Source organism: Colius striatus, chromosome 21, assembly GCF_028858725.1.
Source record: "Colius striatus isolate bColStr4 chromosome 21, bColStr4.1.hap1, whole genome shotgun sequence".
Classification (NCBI taxonomy): Eukaryota; Metazoa; Chordata; class Aves; order Coliiformes; family Coliidae; genus Colius; species Colius striatus.
The window spans coordinates 6,825,976-6,850,941 of NC_084779.1; the positions used below are offsets into that span (position 1 = coordinate 6,825,976).

The 24,966-nt window shown below is 38.4% G+C and overlaps 1 protein-coding gene across 4 annotated transcripts in view; it reads left to right on the forward strand.

Moving 5' to 3' along the window:
- The window catches only part of RERE (arginine-glutamic acid dipeptide repeats), a 202,080-nt gene that overhangs the window by 71,476 nt on the left and 105,638 nt on the right, over nt 1-24,966 (forward strand). For all 4 annotated transcript variants that reach the window (XM_062012752.1, XM_062012756.1, XM_062012754.1 and 1 more), the window contains exon 3: nt 1,277-1,347. In XM_062012752.1, the coding sequence (XP_061868736.1) occupies nt 1,277-1,347 (71 nt within the window). The remainder of the gene's footprint in view (nt 1-1,276; nt 1,348-24,966) is intronic.

Consider the following 24,966-nt stretch of genomic DNA (forward strand, 5'->3'; position numbering starts at 1 on the left):
TGAGGTGGAGAGAAATAATGTCTTCTGGTGTAAGTAGAATACAACCCAATAAACTCCAAAACACAGCTCTCTGACATCTCAGCCTGTTACCTGACTATTTCTGATTACAGTTTCTTGCCTGTAAAATGAAAATATTGGTGTCTTAGTGGAATACTAATACAATATAGTGTTCCTGGGTGTGACTGCTTGACTGATTTCAAATTATTGATAAAGCATTTCTCTTTCTCATTAAGATGTTTTCTTGCAGTAAACAAAGACAGTGCATCCTTAAGAGTGCTTTTTGTGGAACATAAGAACTAGAAATGTGTCTTGAACGATTTTTAGCTATTGTAAAACATGAAACGGGATTAGTTACATTTGGAAACATGTCTTGTAAAACTCCACGACTTTGGATTTTTTTTTCTGTGGAAACATGAAAAGATTCATGGCCATTCCAGGAATGAATCTCCAGTGTTCTTTTTGTCTCCCTTTTTGAATAGGAATTACCTATCTGAACATAAAAGGAGATCATAAAGACTCTTTTCTTAATCTGTTTGGCTTTGGGAGTAACATCTTTGCCTTCTAGCAAGCTGTGTGTGAATGTTCTGACTTCTAAGGTCATTATCATTAATCAAGCACTTCTTTCCCATCCTTGCTGTAATTTTATTCTGAGGCATTGCTTTTGCTGCTGTTATTGCCACGACTGTTTTTGACACAACAGACCTTATTTTACAGCAACCTCGTGGAGTCCACTTGTCAAAAGCCAACAGACGTAATTACTTACTTTCTGTCATCTCAAATGTAATTTGAGAAAGCCCAGTCCTTCCCTGAGGTAAATCTAATTGTTTGCTGCATTTCATCTATGATTGGTTTCTTGGTTTTCTTCACAATTAGAAGAGAAAACATGTTAGTTCTAGGTTCTCCATATCAAGCTGCCCATGCAATATCTGATTATTTTCCTGTCTTATTTTGATTTGGTTCATATGTGGCGACCTGGTCTTTTTTATTAACGAAATGCAGGATGGTCTTATGTGATTTAGTTCTGTTTTTCTAGCTAAACGTCTGTTCACATCAAAGTAAATTTTTATGCAGTTATTTCCCTTATTTATCATCATAAAGCATCTAGTTTCTATTTTTAGACCACACTCATAAATAACATAAATTACATGTTATGCAAATGAAGTGGTGGCTCTGTCTAAGCTTAAGCTGGTTTTAAATTTATCTTGTTTTTATGTTCTTTATTGGAGGTACACAAGTTAATTTCCCTTATTTTAAAATCCTTGGGGTTTTTTTACAGATTGTGTCTATATTGAAAGCCGCCGGCCGAACACCCCCTATTTCATCTGCAGCATTCAAGACTTCAAACTGGTAAGGAACATTTTTCACATCTCCTTCTCCTTTTCCCTGCTCCATTCTCCAGAGAGATGGCAATATTTCTTAGTCTGGATCTCTTCCTGTAGCAGCTTGCTCCTTCTGGGTATATCTTAAGCTTCTGAAATAGTAGCTGTTCTGCTAAGTGATCTATCCTTGGTACAGGCTTAGTTAAGTGAGCTATAGAGGTCAAATTGTGGTCTACATCATTACAGATTTTGTAGTCTATTTGCTAACTTGGATTTGAGTGTTTTCAGGAAGTTGTGGCTCTAAGTTGAGTTTTTTCCTGGGAAGTTAAATTTGACTGTATCTTAACCTCTAGCTTTATGTAGCATGGCTGTGTAAATGGAGGCATGTGGGCTGGCTTGTGGTAGCCTGTGTATCTCAGCTGATCGGTGGAGCTGATGGTTGAGAGTGCAAAGCGAGTCACTAGGCCAATGTGACAAGTCTATATTGATTTGGAAAAATACAGAATAACATATAAGAATAGCTTAGCACTTTATTCTTTAAAAAAATAACCACTTGTGATTTTTTTTTTTTCCCCCCCTGTAATGTAAATTTGTATGTTCAAAGGGCTAATTCTGTTCCTTTCCAGTATGCTGTAGCTGCACAGAAAGCCACTTGCTGCTTACTCAGTGCAGAGAGGATGCTGCTACCTATTGGACACAAAAGGCTTCTGGTCTTCTTTTGGATTATTTGTGCAATGCTTTGAGTAATGTAAGCAGGGTATTTGGGAGAAATGACTGTTACTACTGGTCATCTTGCTGTTGTTGTTTTGTTGGAGTTCAGAATAAGTAATGAACTGTCCTGAGCAGTGTGTGTTCTACAGACACAGGTCACCCAGTGTCTGTTGCTGTCATGATATATCTCCCTTTTCCAAGCTTTCTTACTCAACTCTTCCATTTTACTCCTTGCAAGTTTATTTTGTGAGACCATAGAGAAGGAGAATGTGTAGACTTTCTTCAGTATCAATGCCCGTGGTAGTGTGCATGCACTCTCTCTCCACACACATCTCTCTCTTTCAAGGGAGTTGTTTGATTTGTAGTTAACAGGTTCTAGCAATGGGTTAAGCCACAGTTGCACATTAGCAGGTACTTTTATGTCTGACTGGAATTACAATGTGATAGTTGCCATTCTGAGCAATAAATTCCTGCTGAGTTGCATTAATTGCTCAGGATATTAACAACAAAAGCTGAAGCTTCTGTTGTCAGCATTAGTCTTGTATAACACCTTGAAGCTCTTCTCAAAACCATGTGGGAAGTGTATTGCAGTGTGTTTAAAATTCTTTTCTTGATCATATTTTCAACACAAATGACAGGACAGAAGAGTTGCTGGCCATTTTGCATGTTTTCTCACATGGAAATAGTATCATTGTTTTATGTTTATTTTTTGCTTGTTCTGGGTTCTTTTATCTTAGTTTTTTTTTTCTTACTGACAGCATACATAGAAGGCACTTGTAAAAATGACAAGACCAAAAAACCCTTGAAGCTGATTATACTAGCAGAAATGAATCTTCAGTGTGTTTGTCAGTCTTGGTTTTACTATTGGGGGAAAGGAAAGATGTACAGTGGAAAGGACACTTGAATTCTCTTCTAGTGCAAGATACCAATAGGAAAACAGTCTGCTTTTGCCTTCAGCTAAATGTGTCAAGTGAAGCAGAGAAGTTCAAGTCAACAGCTTTGAAATGTCGCCTACTAATTAAGTACGTTATCATGTTGGTTGTCATAATCTGGAAGTTTTTGGCAGAGGCTGAGTCTTACCCTGTACTTCCTGTTGTTTGAGGTGCATTTCAGACATAGGAGTTGATGGTGGTGATTTTTAATGAGAAACCCAAAGAATGTAAGCTTGCATTTAAAAATAAAGGCAAGAAAAAAGAGGGAGTTAACCATGACAAAGCAAATGGTGTCTGATATACACATGCACTAGCCTGCGGGGTAGAAGGTACTGAGGGTCATTATGGGGATGAGGCTGGACCACCACTCAATTTCATTCTTGTAGTCAACTGAGGTTTAATTTTTTCCAGTGAGACCTGGAATTATAATTAAACATGACTGTATTGTGAAACTAGAAACTGGTTCTATCAAGTCTGTCATGTTTTTTTTCTAGTTTAGTGCTCTAAGTTTCCTTCATTTGACAGATGGCAGGAGGCAAAGAAGGCAGGAGCAAATACTGAAGTATCAAGTGATGTACTCCCTGGAAATTGACTTAATTTCTCTCCTGTTAAGCTGTATTAAACAACATCTTTGTGGTTAGAACTGTTTTGCCTGCTTCACTTTCAGAAATACCAGTGTGGAAAATGGGATGACTTGATTAAGTCATACTGCTCTAGAAACAGATGTTATAGATCTGCTCTGAAGTAATAATTAGTGTCTAGATCTTGTGACTTGGAGAAAACAGTAATTGTTTTCCTATGCATGCTCTTTGCAGTTGCAACAATTATATGGCAGGTAAAATGATGTACTTGGTTGCATTAGCTTATGCTTCCATCACAAATTTCTCTTGATTCAGTTCTAGTAAAAATTACACTGGAGAAAAATGTCTCTTGCTTTCTTGAAGAGCAATCTTAAGATCCTCATGATGAAGCTTTACTTAATACTAATTTCTTTGTACTCTGTCTCTGTTGCCATCCTGAGTTTTGTTGTTGTGTGTTGCTTTGTGTGAAGCAGACCTGTGATACTGTGGAGATTGGTCATTGCCTTTGTGAGCTATATCAGTTGTTGAAGGAAGGATAAGCTCAGGTTGAATGGAAAAGCATCAGATTTGGTTCCCAAGCATTAAGGGCAAGTGTAGGAGCATATCTAGCTTTCTAGGTCTGTCTCCTGAGTCAAAAAGATAAAGTGGTGCATTAAGGCTGGCCGTGTGGGAGGACATTAAGTGATTTGCTCAATCCAGCTTAATTATGTTAGAAACTGTCATGGGTAACATTTATCCTCCTTCGACTTTACCATTTCTATAGTACCAGATTCCTTCAAGCTTCTTGAGATTTGTGCAGATAACTTTGTGGAGTTGAGAAGTAAGCTATGATTAACTAGGATGTGTTGTTTCTTAGGGAAGCTGTCAACAAGAAGTAGCACTTGAAGTAGTTGTTGTGTCTTTTCTGGTCTACTATTGCTTCACTCCTTCTGTAATGTGAGTTTCACTGAGATTAATATCATCTTTCAAAATCACTTCCAATAGCATTTGGAAGTATCATATGTTCCTGAGGAGAGAGCTAAGTAACACCAGCACCCAAGGTACTATGAGAATACTGCTCTGCTGTGCCAACTTGTTGCAATGCTTTCAAGGAATGCACTAACTACTCTTGCAGCAGAGAAACTGTTTTGAAAAAGCATTGATTTGAAACCTGTGAGAGCCTCATAGGCCAGGGAATGAAAGAGATGACAGCAGGGACTTGAGCTGTTCCCTAACTGCTTGTCCTTTTCTACTCTGTAGTGCTAATCATGAGTTTGGACCATCTGTAGCCCCTACATAGTATAATGAGCTCCAGACTTTGAGAAGGCAAATACACCCTTGATTCATGGCTGTACTTGATAGTTGCCTAATTCTCAGTGATATTTCGAGAACTGTGTTGCGCCCACACACCCCACCATATCTGACGTGTAGTTATGGTAGTTGTTTTTGTTTTGTGGTTAGCTTTGGGGTTTTTTTAACATTTCAGGCTGCAAAGATGTCAAGTGAGCTTTGGAGATGATAAGCTGTTAGTCTTCAATGTGAATGCTTATCAACTTTCCTTTATCCCATAACTGTCTGTATACAAGTTGTAACTTCCATTTGTTGGAGAGCTAAGAAGTTCAGCTTTTTTCTCACTCTGATCTGTGTAGAACATCTTCAGTGAGGAATAATACTTCTTCCTTAAAAGTTACTTATGGCTGTTAAAGCTGATAAGTTGCTTGTTTTTACACTTGAGTTGATACAGATAGGACGGGGGTGTTTTGATAGGGGGTGGTATGGTAAATATGATTGGAAGATACTTTAGTATCTTGTGGTCCCTTGTTTCATTACAGTATTGTGTTCTGGATTCAGAGTTACTGCCTAGCTGAGACTCATTTTAATGTTGAATTCTTAAGAAACTAGTCCAATTAACTTTCCTGTTCATTCAGAATAGTGTGATTTGAAAGGCACCACAGGGGTGGAAAAAAACTATTGCATGTCTTCAGGGAAGCTTTTGTTTGTGTCTGGGTGTTCAAGTGGAAGATGCCACAAAGTACAAATACACTTGTTTTTACTTCATCTTGCCACAAAATGACAATGGATATGAAAAACATCTTCTAAATAGATACCATTCCTTTCTGGGGTAGTATTATTTTTAGTATCCAGGGAAATTGAGTGCTTGTTTAGGACCAAAGCACAGGGTTGGGAATCAAGAGTGAGGCAACAGTGGCTTTTTAAAGGCTCAGTGTCTTCGATCTCTTCTGTTATTTTCATGTGTCTGAACTTTGCCTTAAAAAGCAGAGGGATGGTATGCAGAAATTGGAAGTGAATGAAAACTCACTTTACATTTCAGCTGCTGGCTGCATGCTGAGATCTGAGTGCTGGGTTGGAAAACCAGCTGCTAGTTATAGGAGCCTTTTAGGTTCAAAAGCTGGTAAGATATCAGGGTGGATGAGGGAAGGGGAAGCGGGGAAAACAAGCAGATAGGTCATTTTTAAACTTTTGCCATCTAATCTCCTTTGTCTTGGCATAATGAAGAATTTTGCTGCCATTTCTGTCTTCAGAAGCCACTAGCTTGGGTTTGCTAAATTGACAGTAAATTTTAGTTATGGCATTAATTTTGTCTAACTTTCTCTTTGTGTTCTTTCTGTGTGACAAACTCTGGAACTGATTTGATGAGAGGCACCGTGATCTTTTTTACTGGCAATTGGTGGTCCTTTGACTAACCATCTCAGCTGTGTTTTTAAGGTGTTCTGTAGCAAATCCATAAATCTTCAGGCACTCAGTGGAATTTATCACAAAGATAATTTTGTTGTTGGTTATTTAATGTCAAAAAAAAAAGATGCTAAACCCACTGTAGCCTGACCTGGACCAGATATAGTCGGCAAAGCTTTCTCTGCATAGAGATCTATTCTAGAGAGATGCACAGATCTAATGCATCCATTTAGTATGGATATTGTCCACTGATGACAACAGAACTCTGAACTGCTAAGAAGGTGTGTATTTTCATTTATAAGCCTGAGTTAAACACAGTTTTTTACTGACAAGCTTAATTTCAGCAGCAGTAGATATAAACCTGGTTAGTTAACCTGTTTATGTTGAAAGGAAACAGAAGGAGATGGTGGAAAATAATTGAAAGACAAGAATGAAAAGTGTTTCCTGTGAACCTTTTCTTGCTTAGAAAAGGATGTCTTTTCCCAGCTGCCTACAGAGCCAAGTTGCTTCAATAACAATTACGTTGCATTAGAGCAGACATGTTCTCCAAAGCAAAGAAGATGTGTGAGGCTTTAAGTGAACACTGTTTTTCTTTGTATCAGGGCGTTGTGCTGTACTGCAGTGTGTAGTGTGGGTTTGTTGCACCTGTGTTCCTTCCCAATAGAGAGACAAGATGCCCTTTTGTCAGAGCTGGGTCAGGAAGGGTAGCCATTCTTATGCAGTGCTTCTGGTCCTCTTTCAAAGCAGCCCTCTGTTGTGAAGTGACCCAGGGAAGATGTAAAAACACAGAATAATGTGTTAGTAGCTGTCATGCTATTTCTTTGGTTACTTGCAATGGTTTTGCTGGGAGGGGAAAAGGAGAATTTTGCAAAACATGTAGGAGCAAGTTCGTTGGAAATCTGCTGGTTTATTTTTGCCTTAGATACTGAAATGTTTACTATGCTGACTGTTACACGAACAGCTTTTATCCTCTCCTTAGAGAAAATGGTGTGGTGGGTCATGAAAAGGGTGTAATATGCTGTAAATGCTTTCCTTGTTTGCTTCACCAGTTGTGTATTATTGAACTTAATACATTGCAAAACTGAAATTGCCTTAGCCCATCAGGAGTTTGAGATAGTTGTCTGCACTTATAAAAAGAAAACCAAGTACCTAATTGGTTTTTTCCTACTGATTGTGTTATTTTGTGTTTGACCTGAAACTTTTTTTTTAATAACCTCTGTATTGCCAATTCATTTTGCCTGGGATTAATACTATCCTCTTTCAGGATTCTAGACCAGATTATCCTTAAGGACTTTGCTCCACCACAGTTTGTTCCTAATCAATGCTTAAATATCTTTCCGGTTTATTGCTTTACATGGTTTTGTTGGTTATCAGTTCCTTGTCCTTCACTGGTGGTACTAAATGTACCTCTCGGTTACTTTGATGTGCGTGTTCTTCCTTCCAAGCAGGAGCACATCAGAGGGGCTGAACAAGAGGTTGACGTTTAGTGGCCTTCTATAAATCTGCATTATGTAAAGTTATGATTAGCTTTAGAGCAACTCTTCTAACCTTGTTTTGTTCCTTGGGAGGTGCTTCTTTACCCATTTACTTTAAGCTCTTGCATGACTTAAAAACCATTTTTTAATAAGAAACAGAAAAATATCATTGGAGAGCTGGAATATGTGTAGGAGGCTTGTAAAAGGGCATAGTAATGTGGCTTGAATAGTTCACTGACATAACTGTTGAGCAAATCAGAAGGGAGAAAAGGATGTTTGGTGAAGTAATAAAACCGGAATCCATTACCATTTAATTCAACGTTTGTTTACCGTTGACTTTTTGGTTTAGAACAATACTGCAGCTTGGGGTTTCAATTACATGGGCAAGTAAATGAAATGCAAGCAGTTAATGCAAAGGTGCCTGGTTTTAAAACATCTTTCCCACATAAATTTTTCTGACTGGTTTTTCTCTCTGTGCTAATACATTAAGCTTGTTTATATCAAGAGTTATGTCTTGTACATCAGTCTGCTGCTTTTGACTTAATTCTACAATAGTGCCACCATTTCTAACAAAGCAGTTGTTTCAACAGCAGCATACTGCTGTCAAATAGGAATTTCTAGTCACTACAGAGTTCTGGAAGTATCCTTTTTATTCACTTGAATTTAGCATGAGTGAGAACTCTTTAAGATCTATGGACTTCATTAAGTATTTCTTAAATGTTCCTCTAGTACTACAAATTGATCAAAGCATACACAGCAGAATAATGATGATCGAGTCATATTTTAGTGGGAAGTGAAGAGGGGTGAATAATCTGTACTAAAGTTTTGAACTTTAATAGTTCTGAAATAAATAGCTGGGGATGTGATGTTGGTTCATTTCCCCTAAATACTATTTTTCCAGTATTGATAGTATCTTCATTCATTTCTTGTAGTCCTTCAGAAGTAAGCCAGGCTTCAGTTACTTACCCTGTTATTGCACTCTCTGAATTGAAGTCTAAGCTCTGCTAAGAATAAATGAAACCTGGCCAAAATCACTTTGTTCTCTTATTTCTGAGCTTCCGGCAGAATTAGTATCTGGTATTTCTTGAGGAAATAGCTAAGAATCTGCTCAGTCAATCATGCTTCTCTCTTGTGCACCTTTACTTCTTGCTGCTTCATTCCACCCAGCTTCCTATTCCCCCCCCCAAAAGAAAACAGTTACTTTCCTTTTCTATAATTGAAGGCAACTGTTATAAAAAGAACTTCTTTTGAGATCAGACCATTTGAAGAAACATATTTGAATTCTCATCAGAGTGAAGATTTAGCTTCATAGCTATATTTTATATTAAATAGTGTTTCATGGTTTTCTATTGTAGTTTAAAATTGACAATTTCCTTGCATTATAATCAGTGTTATAAACAGCCAAGTTTCTCTTTATCTCTTTGTTAATTGTTAACATGTACTAAACTTCAGTCCATTCTCTTTATCTTAATTAAAATGTTGATTCTGATTAGTTCCAGATGATGAAAATACAAGATTAAAACTTAGATGACCAACTTGTATAAGAAAATCCAATTAATATACAAAAATTCAGTTAATAGACATTCACAGTGGTCATTGGAAAGGCCATTGCAATGGCTTTTGATGCTCTTGGGCATTAGACCTCACTGAACTGGAAGGACGCTTCTTGAAGTCCTGCAGGCTGGGAAACAAGGAGACAGTGTATAGTACTAGCTAATAGCATGTAACTGGTGTGAAATACCTGGGTAGACTGTAGGACTGATACAGAAAGATAGGTAGGTAAGGCTAACTGGCTTGGATAACTTGCCACTGGTGTTCAGTGGCATGATGAGAGGTTTGAGAAGCTCTCAAGGATGTCATTTATTTGGTATGGAAGCCTGTGGTGTTATAAAGCCAAAGGTCTCCCTGTTGCCTGTGCTTTCCTAAGTGGCTTTGTGCTGAACACATAGTGTTGTGGACAGGCTGCACTAGGTAACCATTTTATAACAGATACATCTGCACACACCCCCAATTACATAAACTAAAATAACTTTAGGAAGAAATGCATCGTGACTATTGGTATAAATCCAATAGGATTTAAGCAAACATTTCTATCCAAATAAAACTCTTCTCCCCACCTTAAATAAGCAGTTGTTGGGTGAAGTGTATGATGAAACAGTAGCAATTGCATTTCAAGTATGAGCATGTTAATTGAGTAATGCATCTAAAACAGTGAGTATCCAGCTTGGATTACTTGCCTCAATTTTAGCATCAAAACTAATAAAGAGCCATGGCTGTGGGAAATATGTTTATCTGTGCATAGAGATCAGTAGTAAAATAAGATTATTGAATGTTAGTGTTTTGGGAGAAGGGTTCTGCATCATGCTTCACTTCTTAGTTGTAACTTCTATCCCAAGTAAAAGCACACAGACTTGAAAATGCAGCTATTCACAGAACATTCCACCTTGGAGTGTATTGAATGTAAAGTTCTGGTTAACTTCCTGAAACCAAGGAAATTCCAGCTTAACTTCTAAGTCAAAAGGGAAAAAAGACATATCAAAAATGGAAGAGAAAGGGAATTATCGTTTAAGAGGCTTACATGCTCTTTCTCTGTGATAACAAGTAGAGGTGAAGTGAGAAGCTAACAACAATGAAACCTAAGGGTGACAACTGAGAGCCAAAAGAAACAAAGCTGCTGGTAATAACAGGATAGCTCTGACCATGACACAAGCTAATTTGTACAATATAACACATCTTGCAGATCTGCCCTCTAATCCTGTTGCTTAAATCCCGTGTGGTGTGAATTTCCAGTGTTGGATCAATAGGTCCAAATTTCTTTAAGGTTTTCTTTTTTTTTCCTCCCCAGTGACAGAACTCAACCAGCAAATGGTTTTGAGCAGCATGCTTCTGATTTGTCGTATTTTGACTTAATTTGATACCCAATTTAAAATGTTAATGGGTTACACTTTGAATGTGAGCATCAGAGAGAAACTCCAAAACAGAAAAACGTGAATTTGCCATACAAAAGAAAACGTTATTAATTGTGATGCAGTTGCCCTTTGTGCCTGTATGTTTATTTGATTGAAGCATCTTGACTGTGGTGCTTTCTCCTTGAAGCCTGATCTGAATGGAGTGTACAGCTGGATTGCCCCAGGGCCTTGTAACAATTTATAGTCTGGATGGAAAGGCAGAAGTGCATAAAAAGACAGTTGTGAAATGCCGCTAGTGCCCTGTAATAGAAAATCTGTGTATGGTGACCTTGTCTGTGTGGGCCTGTGGGATCATTTTACTGTGATCAAAGGATTATAAAATGGAAAGTATTGCATCTCACCTGGAACAAAGAGGAAAAAGTAAAAGAAATGTGGGTTTTTTCCTGAATTATGCATAATACCCTCCCTCTCGTTTGCATTCTTCCTGCATGTGGTCTTGCATTTCAGCAAACATGTTAAAATTACATCTGTTATTCTCTGCACTTTTACAGGAGCTAGTGTTTTTGAATGCAAATGTCTGGGTGAGGTTTCTGTAGCCACAAGCATTTATGTATTTAAAAGCCTCAGTCTGTTTGTAGATGAATTGATGTTCTGTTCCTGAACTGCAACTGAATTAATTTGTGGCTAATTTTTCCTGGCCAGTTGTGAGGCAGCATGACCTTTCCTTATTGGTGTGGAAAAAATGCTGGTTAATATAGATTCTTGCTTCTCCAGATTAATCTCCCCTTCTACAGCCAAGAAAAGGCTGGAAGAATTTCTTTCTACTGAAAATCATTGCTAGAACTATTCCATGGTTCCTTGATCTGCTTCAGCAGGGCTAAGTTTGCTATTAAGGTATGGAGCAGACTTGCTAGTGAGAGATAGATGAATGAGACATTTGAAGGAGTGCTGAATTATTTAAAATAAAAGATTTAGTCTGCAAATGAGATTGGCTTTTATGTCTAATGTGAAGCAGATTGAAATGCTGCTGTGATTACAGTGGGGCATGTGTGGGGCGGGAGATTAGTATGAAAATGGAGGTAGAGGGGGCTTTGAACGAAGTAGCGAGGAGTGATGAAGAATCAGAGGTGACAGTTTAAGGATTGCATGGCAGGAGCTGCACAGTGATTAAATTCACTGATGCTGTCATTGAGCCGTAAGGCTGAAGATAACATTCTGTCCCTGTGCTGAAACAAGAATCAATACAAACTCCTTGACAGGGGCTAAATTATTAAATAGAGCCTTTCTTACAATGTTTCATTATCTGGGATTTACCTCAGCTGGTGATTTGTCAGCAGCATAGGGAGATTTGCTGGGCATTTTGTATTCAAATCATTCCAGATGCATATGAATCCATTTTGATAATTCCCTTTTTTACAGTGCTTCTCCATAGATGTGTTTGGTTTTTGCCCACATGACACTCTGAATTTTCACACAGATATTAAGCTGTGGTACTGTTCTTCAAGCTGAGTTGATTTCCTTGCTTTTGGTGTGTTAAATGAGCGAGGTATTGGCAAATGTCTTTCAGAAGGGAGTTTGGAATTGAAGAGGAATGAGACTGCTCTCTGGATTTATGGGTATTGAAGTTTCAGTGAACTTGGTTGAAAAATATAGCAACATTATTTTTATTTTTGTTGTATGCCTTCTGAAAGCAGGAGCAGAAACCATCAGTTCTGAAATAGCTAAACCAGCATGTCTTGCGTTCCTAGAGTGCACAGGGCTGTGTGAAGATGCTGTTTTCGAGCCTGCTTGATGGCTGGTAGAGACCTGTCATTTCACCAGTGGCATTAATTTGCCAGCTAAAGCATTTTGGTGTTTCTGTGGGTGTTTTTTTTTCTGTTTTTCTCAGTAGCTCTTGTAGTGTAATGCACCGATGCAACCAAGTTAATTTGAACAAAGCCACAAAGTTATGTCACGGTTGCATCATTGACTTCTGGAAAGAGAGAGAATATTCATATTTAGGGGTTTAAAACAGATGGTAGCCTTGTTAGGAATAAAGATTAAACTGCTGAAAGTGAAGACTTATAGGAAGGTATTTTAAGGCTCAGCTCCATCTCTTGAAATGCCTCCTCATGGCCTAGACCTTTACAACTGAAGTACAGACCCTACAGCTTACAGGCTACATCTGAAAACAACACCCCAAAACCAGACCAAACCACAAAAAAAAGGAGACTCACAGAATAATACAGAGTAGGGCTTTTCGTTGGATTTTTTTGTTGTTGTTTTTTAAGGTGATTGCTCTGTTTGTTTTTGCACCACTTGGCATTCAGAAGGCCAGCAATTGGAATTTTCATTGCTGGCTTCTTGCCACATGAAAAAATGAAAGCCTGTCTGGAGGCTGTTGAGAATTCACCCCAACAAAAGGCTCTGTGAGCTCTTTCGTGGTTCCAGTGAGCAGCTGCTGAAGCCTTCCCTGTGACAGCAGAGCTGTTTGAACATCCTGCACTGCTGCTGGTGCTGAGATGCTTGTCTGTGTGTGTGCACTATGTTATATGTATGCTCCAAAAGAGAGAACATGGCGTACAGTGCCTTAATGTGAGCTGATGATGCTTGTCAGCTTGTTTTAAATCAGAAAATTGCTCCCATTCATTGGAAAGCTGTTTTACTGTGAGAGCCAGCTTCTGTATAAAACAGGAAAGGGAATTCTAAGAATTGCAGGGGGATAAAAATAGGACTGAATATGAAATCCCATGCTCAGTTTTGCAAAATTGCTATTGTGTTATTTTTTTCTTGTTTTATAAAAAGGGAAGCAGGAACCACAATAGATATAAATCCCATTAACAACACACCCAGCCCTCTATTTGACTGTGAGCCAAGGACAAAAGCAGATACTGAGCAAACAGGGAAAAACAAGATGATACTCCTCATGGCTGGGAAGTGCTTTTGGGATGGTTTTTCCTATACTGTGTTGTCAAGAGGGACATGTGTAGCTAATAATTTGTAGATGAGAACAGAGTTAATAACGATGGCTTGGTTGTAGATACAGGAACCACAGAATTTATTGAGATCACTCTGTGTATTTGACTTGGCCATGTTTTTATTTCCACTAGCCCCTTTGTCATGTCTTTAGCACCTGTGCCTTTTTCTTTTCTCCCCACTTTTCTACTGTCTTGTTTCTTCCAATTTACCCAAAGTAAACCTAGCTGTTTCCTACACCTGGTGCTGAGATAATTGATTGCTAAATAAATCAGTGCATGTCAACTTGAAAATATGAATAAAAAAATTGTTATTTCTAGCTTTTAGAGGGGGAAAGAGAAATATTAAATGGTACATTAGCTGCTTTACATGTAGCAAGAGAAAATGGAGTTAGAATAAATTTAGCCATGTCCTCTAGTGTTGAGTACTGAGGGCATCTGTCATGTTTAATAATGCTTCTGACCTTTAGGATTATTGAAGTTGAAATTTTCTCTCTGGTCATTTGGGGGTACTTGAGCACTGTCAGATTTCTTGTGTCTGTACTAAGTCTCCAAAGATACATTGTTATGCTTTGTGAGCTGGGGAAGGTAATACATTAAAGAAATTTGTTTTCCCCGCTTTCAAAATGGTTTTCCTTAGAGAATGGGAAATGTCAGTGTGGTCACTAAATTTTAGTGTATGTCCCATCCCTCACCATTTGCTTGCTTGCCTTTTGCTGGGGACGTTCAACCTCACTGATGTGCTTTATGTTGTTCTTCAAGGTAGCGGTAATGCTCCTGCGAAACTAAAATAGTGTAGCATGTGGAGGTGTAGGGTGTGGTAAACATCCCACTACCTACAATGATACATGTGCTAGCCATGACTTCAGTGGGGAGTTGTGATTTGGCCTTGTGTTATTGTTATCATAGCTGTGGGAAGAGTCAATAGCAGCTTAGATGTACAAACGTCTTGCTAGAGCTTATCAGGATGCTTCAAAACAACATGGGCACAGAAGAATAATACATAGAGGTAAAATAGACACTTTTGGTTCTTCCAGCTACAGCAAAGAAAGTACTATTGAGTTGCAGTGTCAGTTCAGTCACAGAAAACATCTCTGTGACTGCTGAACTAAAATTGTCTAGAATAACAGTGCATGGTTGAAGGTGGGAGGTGGCAAATGTCTGCTGTCTGTTCTAAATAATCAGAAATCTTTGTTGTTCTTTCCCCTGTGTTGAGTTGGTTGATCTCTTTGTGTTTTCCCCAGTTTCCTTAAGATGTCATTAAGATTCATTCCTTAAGATTAAGATTTGGATGTTTAGTGTTATTGGCACACGTGCATGTCCATCTTCAGTTATGGGTGACTTCCCTTCCAAGTATTTGTTGACTTTTTATTGTGCTGGTGCTTAAGCAGGGAGCAGATGTTGGCCATTGTTGTTCTTTACTACAAAGCACTTGATTGTGTGATTGATAGACATTGGTGTATATTCTGAAATGTCAGTTTTCCTGATTGTTTCCATGTGCTACTTGTAGTCTTGCTGTGTAATTGTTGTGTAGAGCAAGTACAATCTTGAAGGCAAGTGATTACTGTCTGTCTTGAGTAAATTTGAGGTTAGCACAGCACACTGTGTTAAAAGGTGTTGATTTTGCACAGATGAAAATATACTGGGACAGATGTCTGTACTAGAAGGCTGCTGGTGTGAGGTACAAAAACGCTGCTGTGTGAAAGGGAAAACAGTGTAAATGCTCTTTGAATACCTGGGATATGTTCTGTGTTTGAGTGGCAGGAAAGGGAATACATCTTCCCTCTTTATACAGAAGAGAGACAGACTGAGTCACTTAAGAAAATGCTTCAAGTCAGCTCCACCTTGTGACTATCTAATAGAGTTTCAGATCTTCTGCAAGTAATGTTTTCTTGTGTAGAGGAGGCAGGCGTGAGGTCTGTGTGCTACCCTGGGCCTGTTCAGAGAGCAAAAATGGGCCTGAGGGGCTGGCTAGCTGTCTGTCTGTGTGAGCTTGAGACTCACAGGTTTTGTTTAAATGAGATAATGGGTTCCCTTCCCTACTTGGGCCTTGGAGCAAGTAAGAAGTAGGGATGTGATGGATGTGCATTTTTGACTCTAGTCACTGAACGCTATTCCATAGAGAGTTTCGACTTGTGATTTTGATTAAAGTGATTGATTTTAAATCAGCTTGAGTTCGTTTTGGGCCATTAGAGGGTATTTAAAAGGAAAATAACTCTTTAATTAAATTAGTAGTGTGTAAGTATCCTGCTCTGCTTTCTAAGCAGAACTTTAGTGGTTTTTGGTTTTAATCTTATTTCTCTCAGTGTCTTGTTTCTGGGCACATTTTAAAGTTAAAGCAATGTAAAATAAATAAAACTAACTGCTGGAGAATTCCAGTTGAGGTAATGTATGGAAAAGGTTCTTCTTGGGACTTAAGGCTACTTGAAAGCTTTACCAATTAGTTTACAAGAAACTGTGCAATATCAACAACAATAAACATGATGTCTGGATGTTTTGTATAGAAAAAGAAAAGAGACTGGTTAAGATGAGGTTTACACATAACCTTGCAGAAAGGAAAAGAGATGGAAAATTAATACTAGGAATATTAACTTCAGAGAAAAGAGTTGCAGCTATTTACACCCTGCTGGCTACAAACATGCCTAGAATATTTGATTTATAGAAAGAATCAAGTAAATAAGATAAAAGAATATCCGTGGTTCACTACCGTGTGTTAGAAAGACATAATTTATGCTTTGTATCTGCTGTAGTTAGGATTAGTGACCTAAGGCTGTTGAACTTCCTCTTTATGGATTGTGAAAACGCTGTGACAGTTTTCAAGGGAATTGCTCCCTTTGAGTTTAAAGAGATGAAAATGGACCTGCTAACAAGGACCAGCTTCAGTATGTGCTTTCATATTCTCCCCGTTTAAAAAAAGAAAAGGCAAAAAAAGGCAATTGAGTACTTTGATATGTCTGAACCTTAAAGACCTAGTGAGGCAGAAGGTGTGTAATATATAAAATCGCACAATGCATGCAATATATGCCAAGAAATACGCAGATAGTTATTCTCTTGGATGCTTTTCAGAATGTCTGTTGCTAAAAAGACTGAGAAATGTGTTTTCAAAGAAGGAACCTGTTATTTGATGTTAGTATTCTGGTTCCCATGTTTTGTAGCATTTCACATATTTGTATTATAAAAATGTTCATAAACCTGGGGATTCTTACTCCCTGTGCTGTGCTTCTCATCAAAGATGATTATGATTACCAGTATAGGCTGTGATTGAGTGCTTCCCTGCATTAGCCGAGGCAAGTTTTGTAAGGAAATACCTGAAAATTGTGTATGGATTTAAGATGCTGTTTCTATGTGCTTTTCTGAGCCCTCCAAACATTCTTTCAGCATAAGCCGTTTTGAGTTGTGAAGTACTTTGGGCTTTTAAGCTAAAAACTTCACACTCTGAAGTGCAAAATTCCATTAACTGTGGTAAAATATCATCATAAATCTTTCGTCTGGAAATTGCAGCTGTCGTGGTGCTCGTTGCAGTCTTCCAGTGTGACCTGCTACTTGGTGTAAATCTATATACTGCATAATCTTCACTTCTGATTAGGAAGGGCATGTCCTTTGAATGTACTTTGTTCCTCACGCCTTGACTGTTCTTGATGCCAAACAGAGCTAATACAGTAGCTGCAGTTGGTGTTTCAGCATCAAAAGGCAAATATTAAGGGGGAGAGGTGATTAAACCAAGGGTGCTGTTTGACAGTAAAGACATTGGACCAGGGAAATAAGCAGCTGGGGAAGAGTATCTGGAGCATGCCTGCATTTGAACTATGCTGACTGCTTAGTAAATATTTAAATTTGGACCAATATTGCATCATATTAAGAGATTTCTTTATGACTGTTTATTGGAAAGCACTTGTAGGACAAAGTGCCGTGGTTTATGTTAGGTCAACTGTTGGAAAACAGATTTATTGGTGTAGCTTGTGTCAGTGCATGAATATTTTATTTCACTTTTCTAAGGTAATAAATACTCAGGTAGCTCCATACATTTTCGAGTCAGACTCTCAAGAGCTAGAACTATTTTTCCTTTATTTTTATTTCCCTTCTCTAGTTCTGGTGATCCAGGAGATCCCTTCCAACCCTGGCAGTTTCATTGCGACTTCCCAAGTGTTAGAGCACATGGTCTGTGTCCTTTGTCAGTGTGGGAGGTCAAACACATGCGATAGCAACAAGCAGAAGCCAGAGACTGTACAGCCAGAACTGCAGACAGTTGTACTCAGGTCTCAAATAGGTGCTTCAATATTGATTTAAGCAGGTTTCTCCCTCGAACATGTGCATCAAAGATGGGGAGAGTGCCTGGTTTTATTATGTGTAACACTTACTGTTAAGGTCCCAAGTGAGACGCCTGGTAAGCAGTGTGAAGAACTGAGTTCACAGTGGTTTTTATCAGCCTGACATTAAAAATTGGTTTTGAGACTGTATTTGATATAAGGAGACATCTAAATAGTGATTTACCTCTAATTTGGTTAAGGTTTTATGTTCATTTCCATAATAAGCTTTAGTAGTATATGGGTGTTTAGGTTTGCTTTGTGTGTTTTCTTCTTTAAGGTAGTCTGCCAATTTCTGCAGTTACTGGTAATTATTGCACACAGAATTCCTAATCAGGTGTCCAGTGATATTCTTCATGTAAATCCTTCTGCCCAGAACACTGGGAAAGGTATAAATTTCCAGTAACAACTTATGTCTTAGTCGAAAGCATTTGAATCTGGCAAAGATGGATTCCATCCAGAGCCTCTAGTAATCAAGTAATTGAATTTGAATTCAACAGGAGGACTGAATGGTTCATGGAACTGCTAACTGGTCTCCAAGCATTCTATGTAAGGATCTGACTGAATTAACACCTTGACTGTTTTAAATTGAAGCTATTAGCAGGTTCATTTCTTGAAGTTGTAGTATTGCCCAAGACAAATCATTAGCCTTAGAATTGTTTATTGGCTTGGCTGTCTGGATCCACTTCAGTCTTAATTCAAATGAGAGTGCAGATGGTGTCCCTGATATGTGGAGTTAGTGTTTAAAAAGTGTTGAACTTTGTTTCAGACTCCTTTTTTTGTGGTTCATCACAGTAATCTGTATGCAGAACTTTTGGCACCTGAGAAGGTGGGGTTTTTTTCTTTGTACCTCTCTCCCAAGTTCTCCTTTTGACTCTTTTTCTTTCATAGCTGGCAAATGCATCCATTTTAGTCTCCAATGTTGTTCTTTCAGATTTTGGCATTTTCAGTATCTAACTATTTGCAGATGAATGAAGGTCATCTTTACAATGGCAGTCTTCAGATTAGATTGCAGCCTGGGGACCTGGTTTTGGGTGTATTTACTTAGTACTGATTTACATAGAAATACAAAGAAAAATTACCATGTCTAGTGTTGCTAATTCTAGCTGTCAATATTGTGGCAGACAGCAACAATCTGTATTAGAAATTCCCTGCATAGTAAGACCCAGTTTTATCTTCCTTGATTTGCCTATTTTTTAAGACCTCTGTTTTATTTTGTTGACGAGCTGCTCCACTTTGCTTAACATTAATTACTGTCAGCATTATTTTTATTAAGGCTATGTCAAGACTCTTGGTCAGCCAGAGTCTGAACACCCTAAAATATGAAGCACATGTGTAGAAAATGGGGTTTGTTTTTTTCTGGTTTAAAGTGTTAGTTTTTTCTACACCACAGAATGTGTTAGGTGCAGTTTCGTAGAGTGTGTCAGGAACCGACCATTTCATAAGCAAATCCTCACATCCTCTGAGAAGTGGCAGAGGAAATATTTACTTTCCAGGCATTTATTTTCCAAATGCACTTCTGTTTCCTCATAGGAATAGTGTTTGCTTATATGGTGAAATAGCCAAGTCACAGGATCTGGTTGATCAGTCCTTTTTTCCTTGTTACAATTTCAAAACCCAGGTTGCTAGCAAAGCAGGCCAGTTGGCAGAGGTGCTTTAATTTTTCCTGTCATAAAATTCCCCTGGCTATTAGGCCATATGACTGTTCAAACTCGGTGCTGGGTTTGCAGAGCAAACTGTCTCCTGATTGTTTTACGCTTTAGCTCTCAGAATCTCTTTGTTAAAAGGTAAACCCCTTAGTGAGATGTTAAAGAAAATGTGGCCTCTTGATATTTAAAAGGTGAGAAATCTATTTAAACTGTATATGATGGCTTCAAATAGTCCTACTGCTGCGTGCTGCTTGCTTTAATAGAAGTGATAAATACTGTGGCTTGTGGTGCTCAGCAATTAGATTTGAGCTATATACTATAAATGACATTTAATGGCAAATGTCAGGCGTAGTCTGAATGGTGTCTTCATTTCAGTGCTGCATTTCTTTGGCATAATGCTTTAAAAAAAACTTAATAGAATTTAATTACAGGAGCATATATTCAATGATTAGTTAAATGCATTTGTAATACCATTAGTTGTTAGGTAACTGTTTGCTTATTATGCTTGACACAGAGTATATTTGATGTACAAACTGTATTGTAGGCAGTGCAGCAATAGAAACACTAATAAGCCCGTGTGTTAAGGAGGGTCCCTATCAACACTGTGTCAGCAGCTTGCTGCCAAATTTGCTTCTGTGGGAAAGGCATGATCTGTAATCAAGGTGGGGTTCATGGAAGCAGCAAATGTGAGCAGAGATGCTGTAATCAAAAATAGTGATTATTGCTTTCTCTAGTAGTGATTTTAATTACAGCCTATTGATGAATTCTCACCCCTGTTTGTGTCTCACGTATAGAGTTTCATGATACTTGTGGAGATGATAACTGAGATACACATCTCCACTGCTTCACCTATCATTTTCTGTACAGTAGAGCAGAACCATATATATACCATATATACATATATGTTCCTTGACTGTGTTCCATGGCAACGTGGCTTGCTGAAACAAAAAGAGTAAGCCTGGATGGACCCAACCAACTGTCCACAACTATGGTGTGCATCTGTGCTCTGCTTTCCTGTCTGGCTTTTTTGGAGACAGCACAAACTTTAACTGCACAGATTTCATTGCATATATCAGCACTTAGCTGATTTGGATCTGTTGATGTAGACAGTTGTTTATTTTTGCCCAAGAAGGGAGCAATCAAGTGGAGAAAGCTTTTTGTGCCACAGAACCATTCATGGGGTGGGGGGGAAGGGGAGGCCACGCTGTCTTCTAGCCCTGACAGCTATAATTAAACAGGCTTGTTCGTGGGTACTTGTACACTGCAATAGTGTGGTTACTTTATGCTTTTGCTCAGCGTAACTGACACCAAGAACCACAGATGGGATTCAAAGAACATAAAAGGGAAACGGACCAGAAAGATACCACAAAGGGATTAAATGAGATAGTAAGCAATGACCCATAACATTCATGAAAGACTTATGATAGTTTTATTTTAAGCCAGTCAGTTTTTAAGCATAACTGCTTTTTTTACAAGATGATCTTTTGTCATTTAGAACTGCACAGAGGGTATTGTCCTGTTTAAGTGTATTTGCACTGAAAGGAAAACAGGTGACTTGCTAGATCTTGGCACAGTAAGGAGCTTTGTTTCTAGTAAAGCTGAGAAGTTTGTGGGATAAATACTGCAGTTTGTTTCAAATACAGAAATATCTTATGATCACCTCAGATGAGTAATGTTGAGGGTTTTTTTCTCCTTGAAAACTTGGATAAGGTATTCTGCTTTTTTGGATTGTTCAAAAGTTATAAATGTGTGTGTGTGTGTATATATTCAACCCTATGAATGAATATATATTTTAATATCCTTCAATAGATCAAATGGGTTTAAATTTTGTTTGGTTGGTTTGTTTTGGCTGATGGCAAGTGCTTACTAAAGCAGTTGTTCCAAATGGGCTTAGGTCTTGGAAAGGAATGATGGTTTGCCTAACGGTGTTTTCAGTTGTTCCTTATTTCCTTTTTCTTTAATATGATGCCCAATTCACAAATTCATATCCTGCTGTTGGCATTCAGCACAATCAACTTGAGCCTCTACTTGAGCCTCTCTGTGTAGAGGGGAATTGCTGACATGTAACCCTTGGCAGTTTATTTGGAAGCAAATATTTAGAGAACATGGGTTTGAAAAGGGTGAGAAAACAGTAGCAGAAGAAGGGATTAGAGAGTCTGAAAGAGTTTGTTGCCTGATCAGATTCCAGCTGAGTTACCAGCTCCTTAAGGATGAAACTGTTATAAATATGTTGGAGAGGATTAATTTTATCTTTAAAGTGCAATTTTAAGGATTGCAGAGGCTCTTCCTTATTCAGGCCTTTATATGGAGTGCTAATTTGGCTAACTAGTGAGGTGACAATGTGTAACACCTGCCACCTAAAGACCTGAATGCAGTTGTCACCTCTAAATCTACAAGCACTTCCCTATTGTGTTGGGTGAGTAGTTGAGATGTCTGCAAAGTACAAAGAACTAGTCCAGCACACTGATTTTACTGAGGAGGTCTGCTGATGAAGCTGGCTCTACATACTGCTTACATCTTTCTTTGGATCATAGCATATCAGCTCTTGGGTGACTGGGCCTGATTTTTGGCTTAACGATTTTTGGATGTTTTGCACATCTGGAAAGCAGAAATCGAGGGCAAAGGAAGGTTTATGAGTGACAATAAAATGAGGAGCTGGTAGGCATCATTTATTCCATATTAGTTGACTTGTGGAGAAGGAGACAGAGGGAAGAGAGAAAAATGCATTCAGATAGCTCTATTTGTTGAGCTTAGCCTTAGATGTGTATCTAGTTGAAGTACAAGGAAATTCAGTGCTAACCTGTGTCCTTACGGAGACAGACTTGACTGTTGAATTCACTAAGGTTCATGCAGTCTTTTAAGTGCTGCTTGTTGCCATTTCTGGTGGATCTTTCCTTAGCTCTCCGTTCAGTAATTATTCGTTGTCTGTCATAGCTGCTATAGAGTTCTTGCCTTGTGACTATAATAGCTATCCCACCAGAACATCTAGTGTTCATCAAACAGCACTGTCGCAGGATTCGATAGCACACTGCTGGTGATTTGAAGACTCTCTTTTTTTAAGGCTGTCTAGCAACTATAATGCCAAACCACCCACACTAGGAGACAACATATGGCAGCTACTATGAATTAACATGCAGATAAGTAGCATATCACCTAGTGTTTTTTAAAAGGCTTGATCCTTGATAGCTGGGTTCTAAGTTTTTTGGCTATCTGGCCGACTGCCCACAAAGCACAAAACACAACCTTGGAGATAACGGGCCATATTTGCAATTGTTTGAAGGTGTAGGCAAACAGATTGTTGATTTATACTTGGATATGTTTATATCAGTGTGTATGTAGGCTGAGACTTATAGGTATGTTTATAGGGCTCATATGCTTTCTCCTCTCCTTATGTAGGAAGCAGCGTTGAAACTGTATAACGTTTGGCATTGAAGTAAAACTGTTTGCAAACAAATGTTGTGGAAATTGTAATTGAGATCTAGAAGAATTAACTTTCTCAGCTATGTGGCTCTGAGCAGAAGGACTGGCTTTGTTGTATCATCTTCAGGGCAGGTGTGTCCCTGAAGGTTTGGAAATATTCACGTGCATCTGGATGTAAAAGGTTGAAATTCAGGAGACGATGTGTGGTGCTTGTTTAATATCAGTCACTTGTACACAAAGCTGAGTTTCCAGTATGCTGAAGTGACTTGGTGAATTCCAAAAGCAGCTTGATTTGTTGAAGTTGTGAATAAAAGGGACTCGAGAAAGTCCTGCTGTAAACAATCACGAAATATCAAGAGCAAGACATTGTGAAAAAAATCCGATGTTGTTTTGTCAATAAATTATGCTTTCTCCTACATAGATCACACGAATAGGGCTTTGCCCTGGAAACAGCAATATTTGATACCCCAGGCAGTTTATTCCCAGCTCACACTTCACTGAATACACTGATCGATTATCCGCGGCTTAACCGAGCCTTCTCATTTCCTGCCTTCCATTACTGTGCTCAATCAAGCCGAGGGTTCTTTGTGGCCTGCCTTGTGCACTAAGATAAGCCATCAAGGCATGTTTCTATTAGAAAAGCTCTTGTAGATGGAATAGTCATTAGATAACACTAACAGGTTTAAAGGTTGCAGTCTTTGTGTTGGTTCAGGTTAAGAGGACAGGAACCAAAAGGGCTGCTGCTGTGTGTTGTGTTTGAGGGGCAGAGAGGATTAAACTGCACTTTGCCGTATTTAGTGCTCTTGTTTAACACTTTTACGGATAGCTCTCACTTCTGACAATGCTTCTGTGTTTCCAAGAAGTAATTCTGGGTTAATATGCATGCATCTTAATTCAATAATCAAGCTGCAAAAACAACATTAATTTGTAGTAATAACCCTTATTTCCAGGCTGGGTTTTCTTGGCTTACAAACAGCTGATCAGGTTTCTTATTTAATTAGAAAATGGCCTGCTAAAAGATATCCTGAGAACTTGAAATGGTATGTGCTATTGCAGAGTGAGCAGAAAAAGAATCCTTGAGATACCTCTTCAGTTCTTGATTTCCAGATGTGTCCTCTTCGATTCCTTAGATTTGTATGAGTGGGGATTTTTTTTGGTGGGGTTGTTTTTGCTTCTTGTTTTATTTCCTCAGAATATTAGTGTCAAAAGAGTTGGGTAGCTTAGAATGAATTGTATTATTATTTTTTTATGATAGGAAAATGTCATGGTTGAAAATACTTGTGAAAGGAAAAACGTTCTTTTCCTTGTTGCTGTTTTGCTGTTTGTTTCTTTAAAATAGCTACTATTCACTGTCTCCAGCCTGCCCATCTGTCACCTCCAGCATTTGGTATATTGTTTCCAAAGCTAGTTGTGATTTAACGTGGTATCTAAATAGGGCAAGTAATGAAGGATAGTGCTTAAATCCCTCTGAGAGAATCTGCAGGACATCTGTGATCATTTGCACAATTTGGTTAGTCAGAACCCCAGGAAGAGAATGTGCAATCTCTTCAAATGGGAATTGTAACGTGCAGCAACTGTTTTTAAGTGTGTTCTGAAAGAAAACTGGCACCTTGGAACCCTCACAAATGCTGTGGAAGTCAGCACAATAGCACTTCCATTTCTTCCCCTTTGAAACAAGAGGTTTAATTTTAAATAGAAGTTGACCAGATGCTTGTGAACTGCGATGCTTTAATCCTTTCACAGATTTTTATCTAATTCTTGCATGTCCAAAACCGATTCATGCTTTTTAAAAGGAACAAATCCCAAAACAGTGGCAACAACAAAACCTCCAAATGAGTAATTTCTGAGTAATGCATCAGTAGACAATGTTTTCATCTGAGGAAAGAATAGAGCTCTGTAGCACAGGGAATCTTTAGGCTGACAGAGACACTTTAATGCACTTGCCATTGCTGTGATATTTGTGAATCTGAATTGAGCTTGTGGCTATCTGCAGCTTTTCATATGTAAAGGTGCAAAAAACAAGCCAGAAAATAAACCCC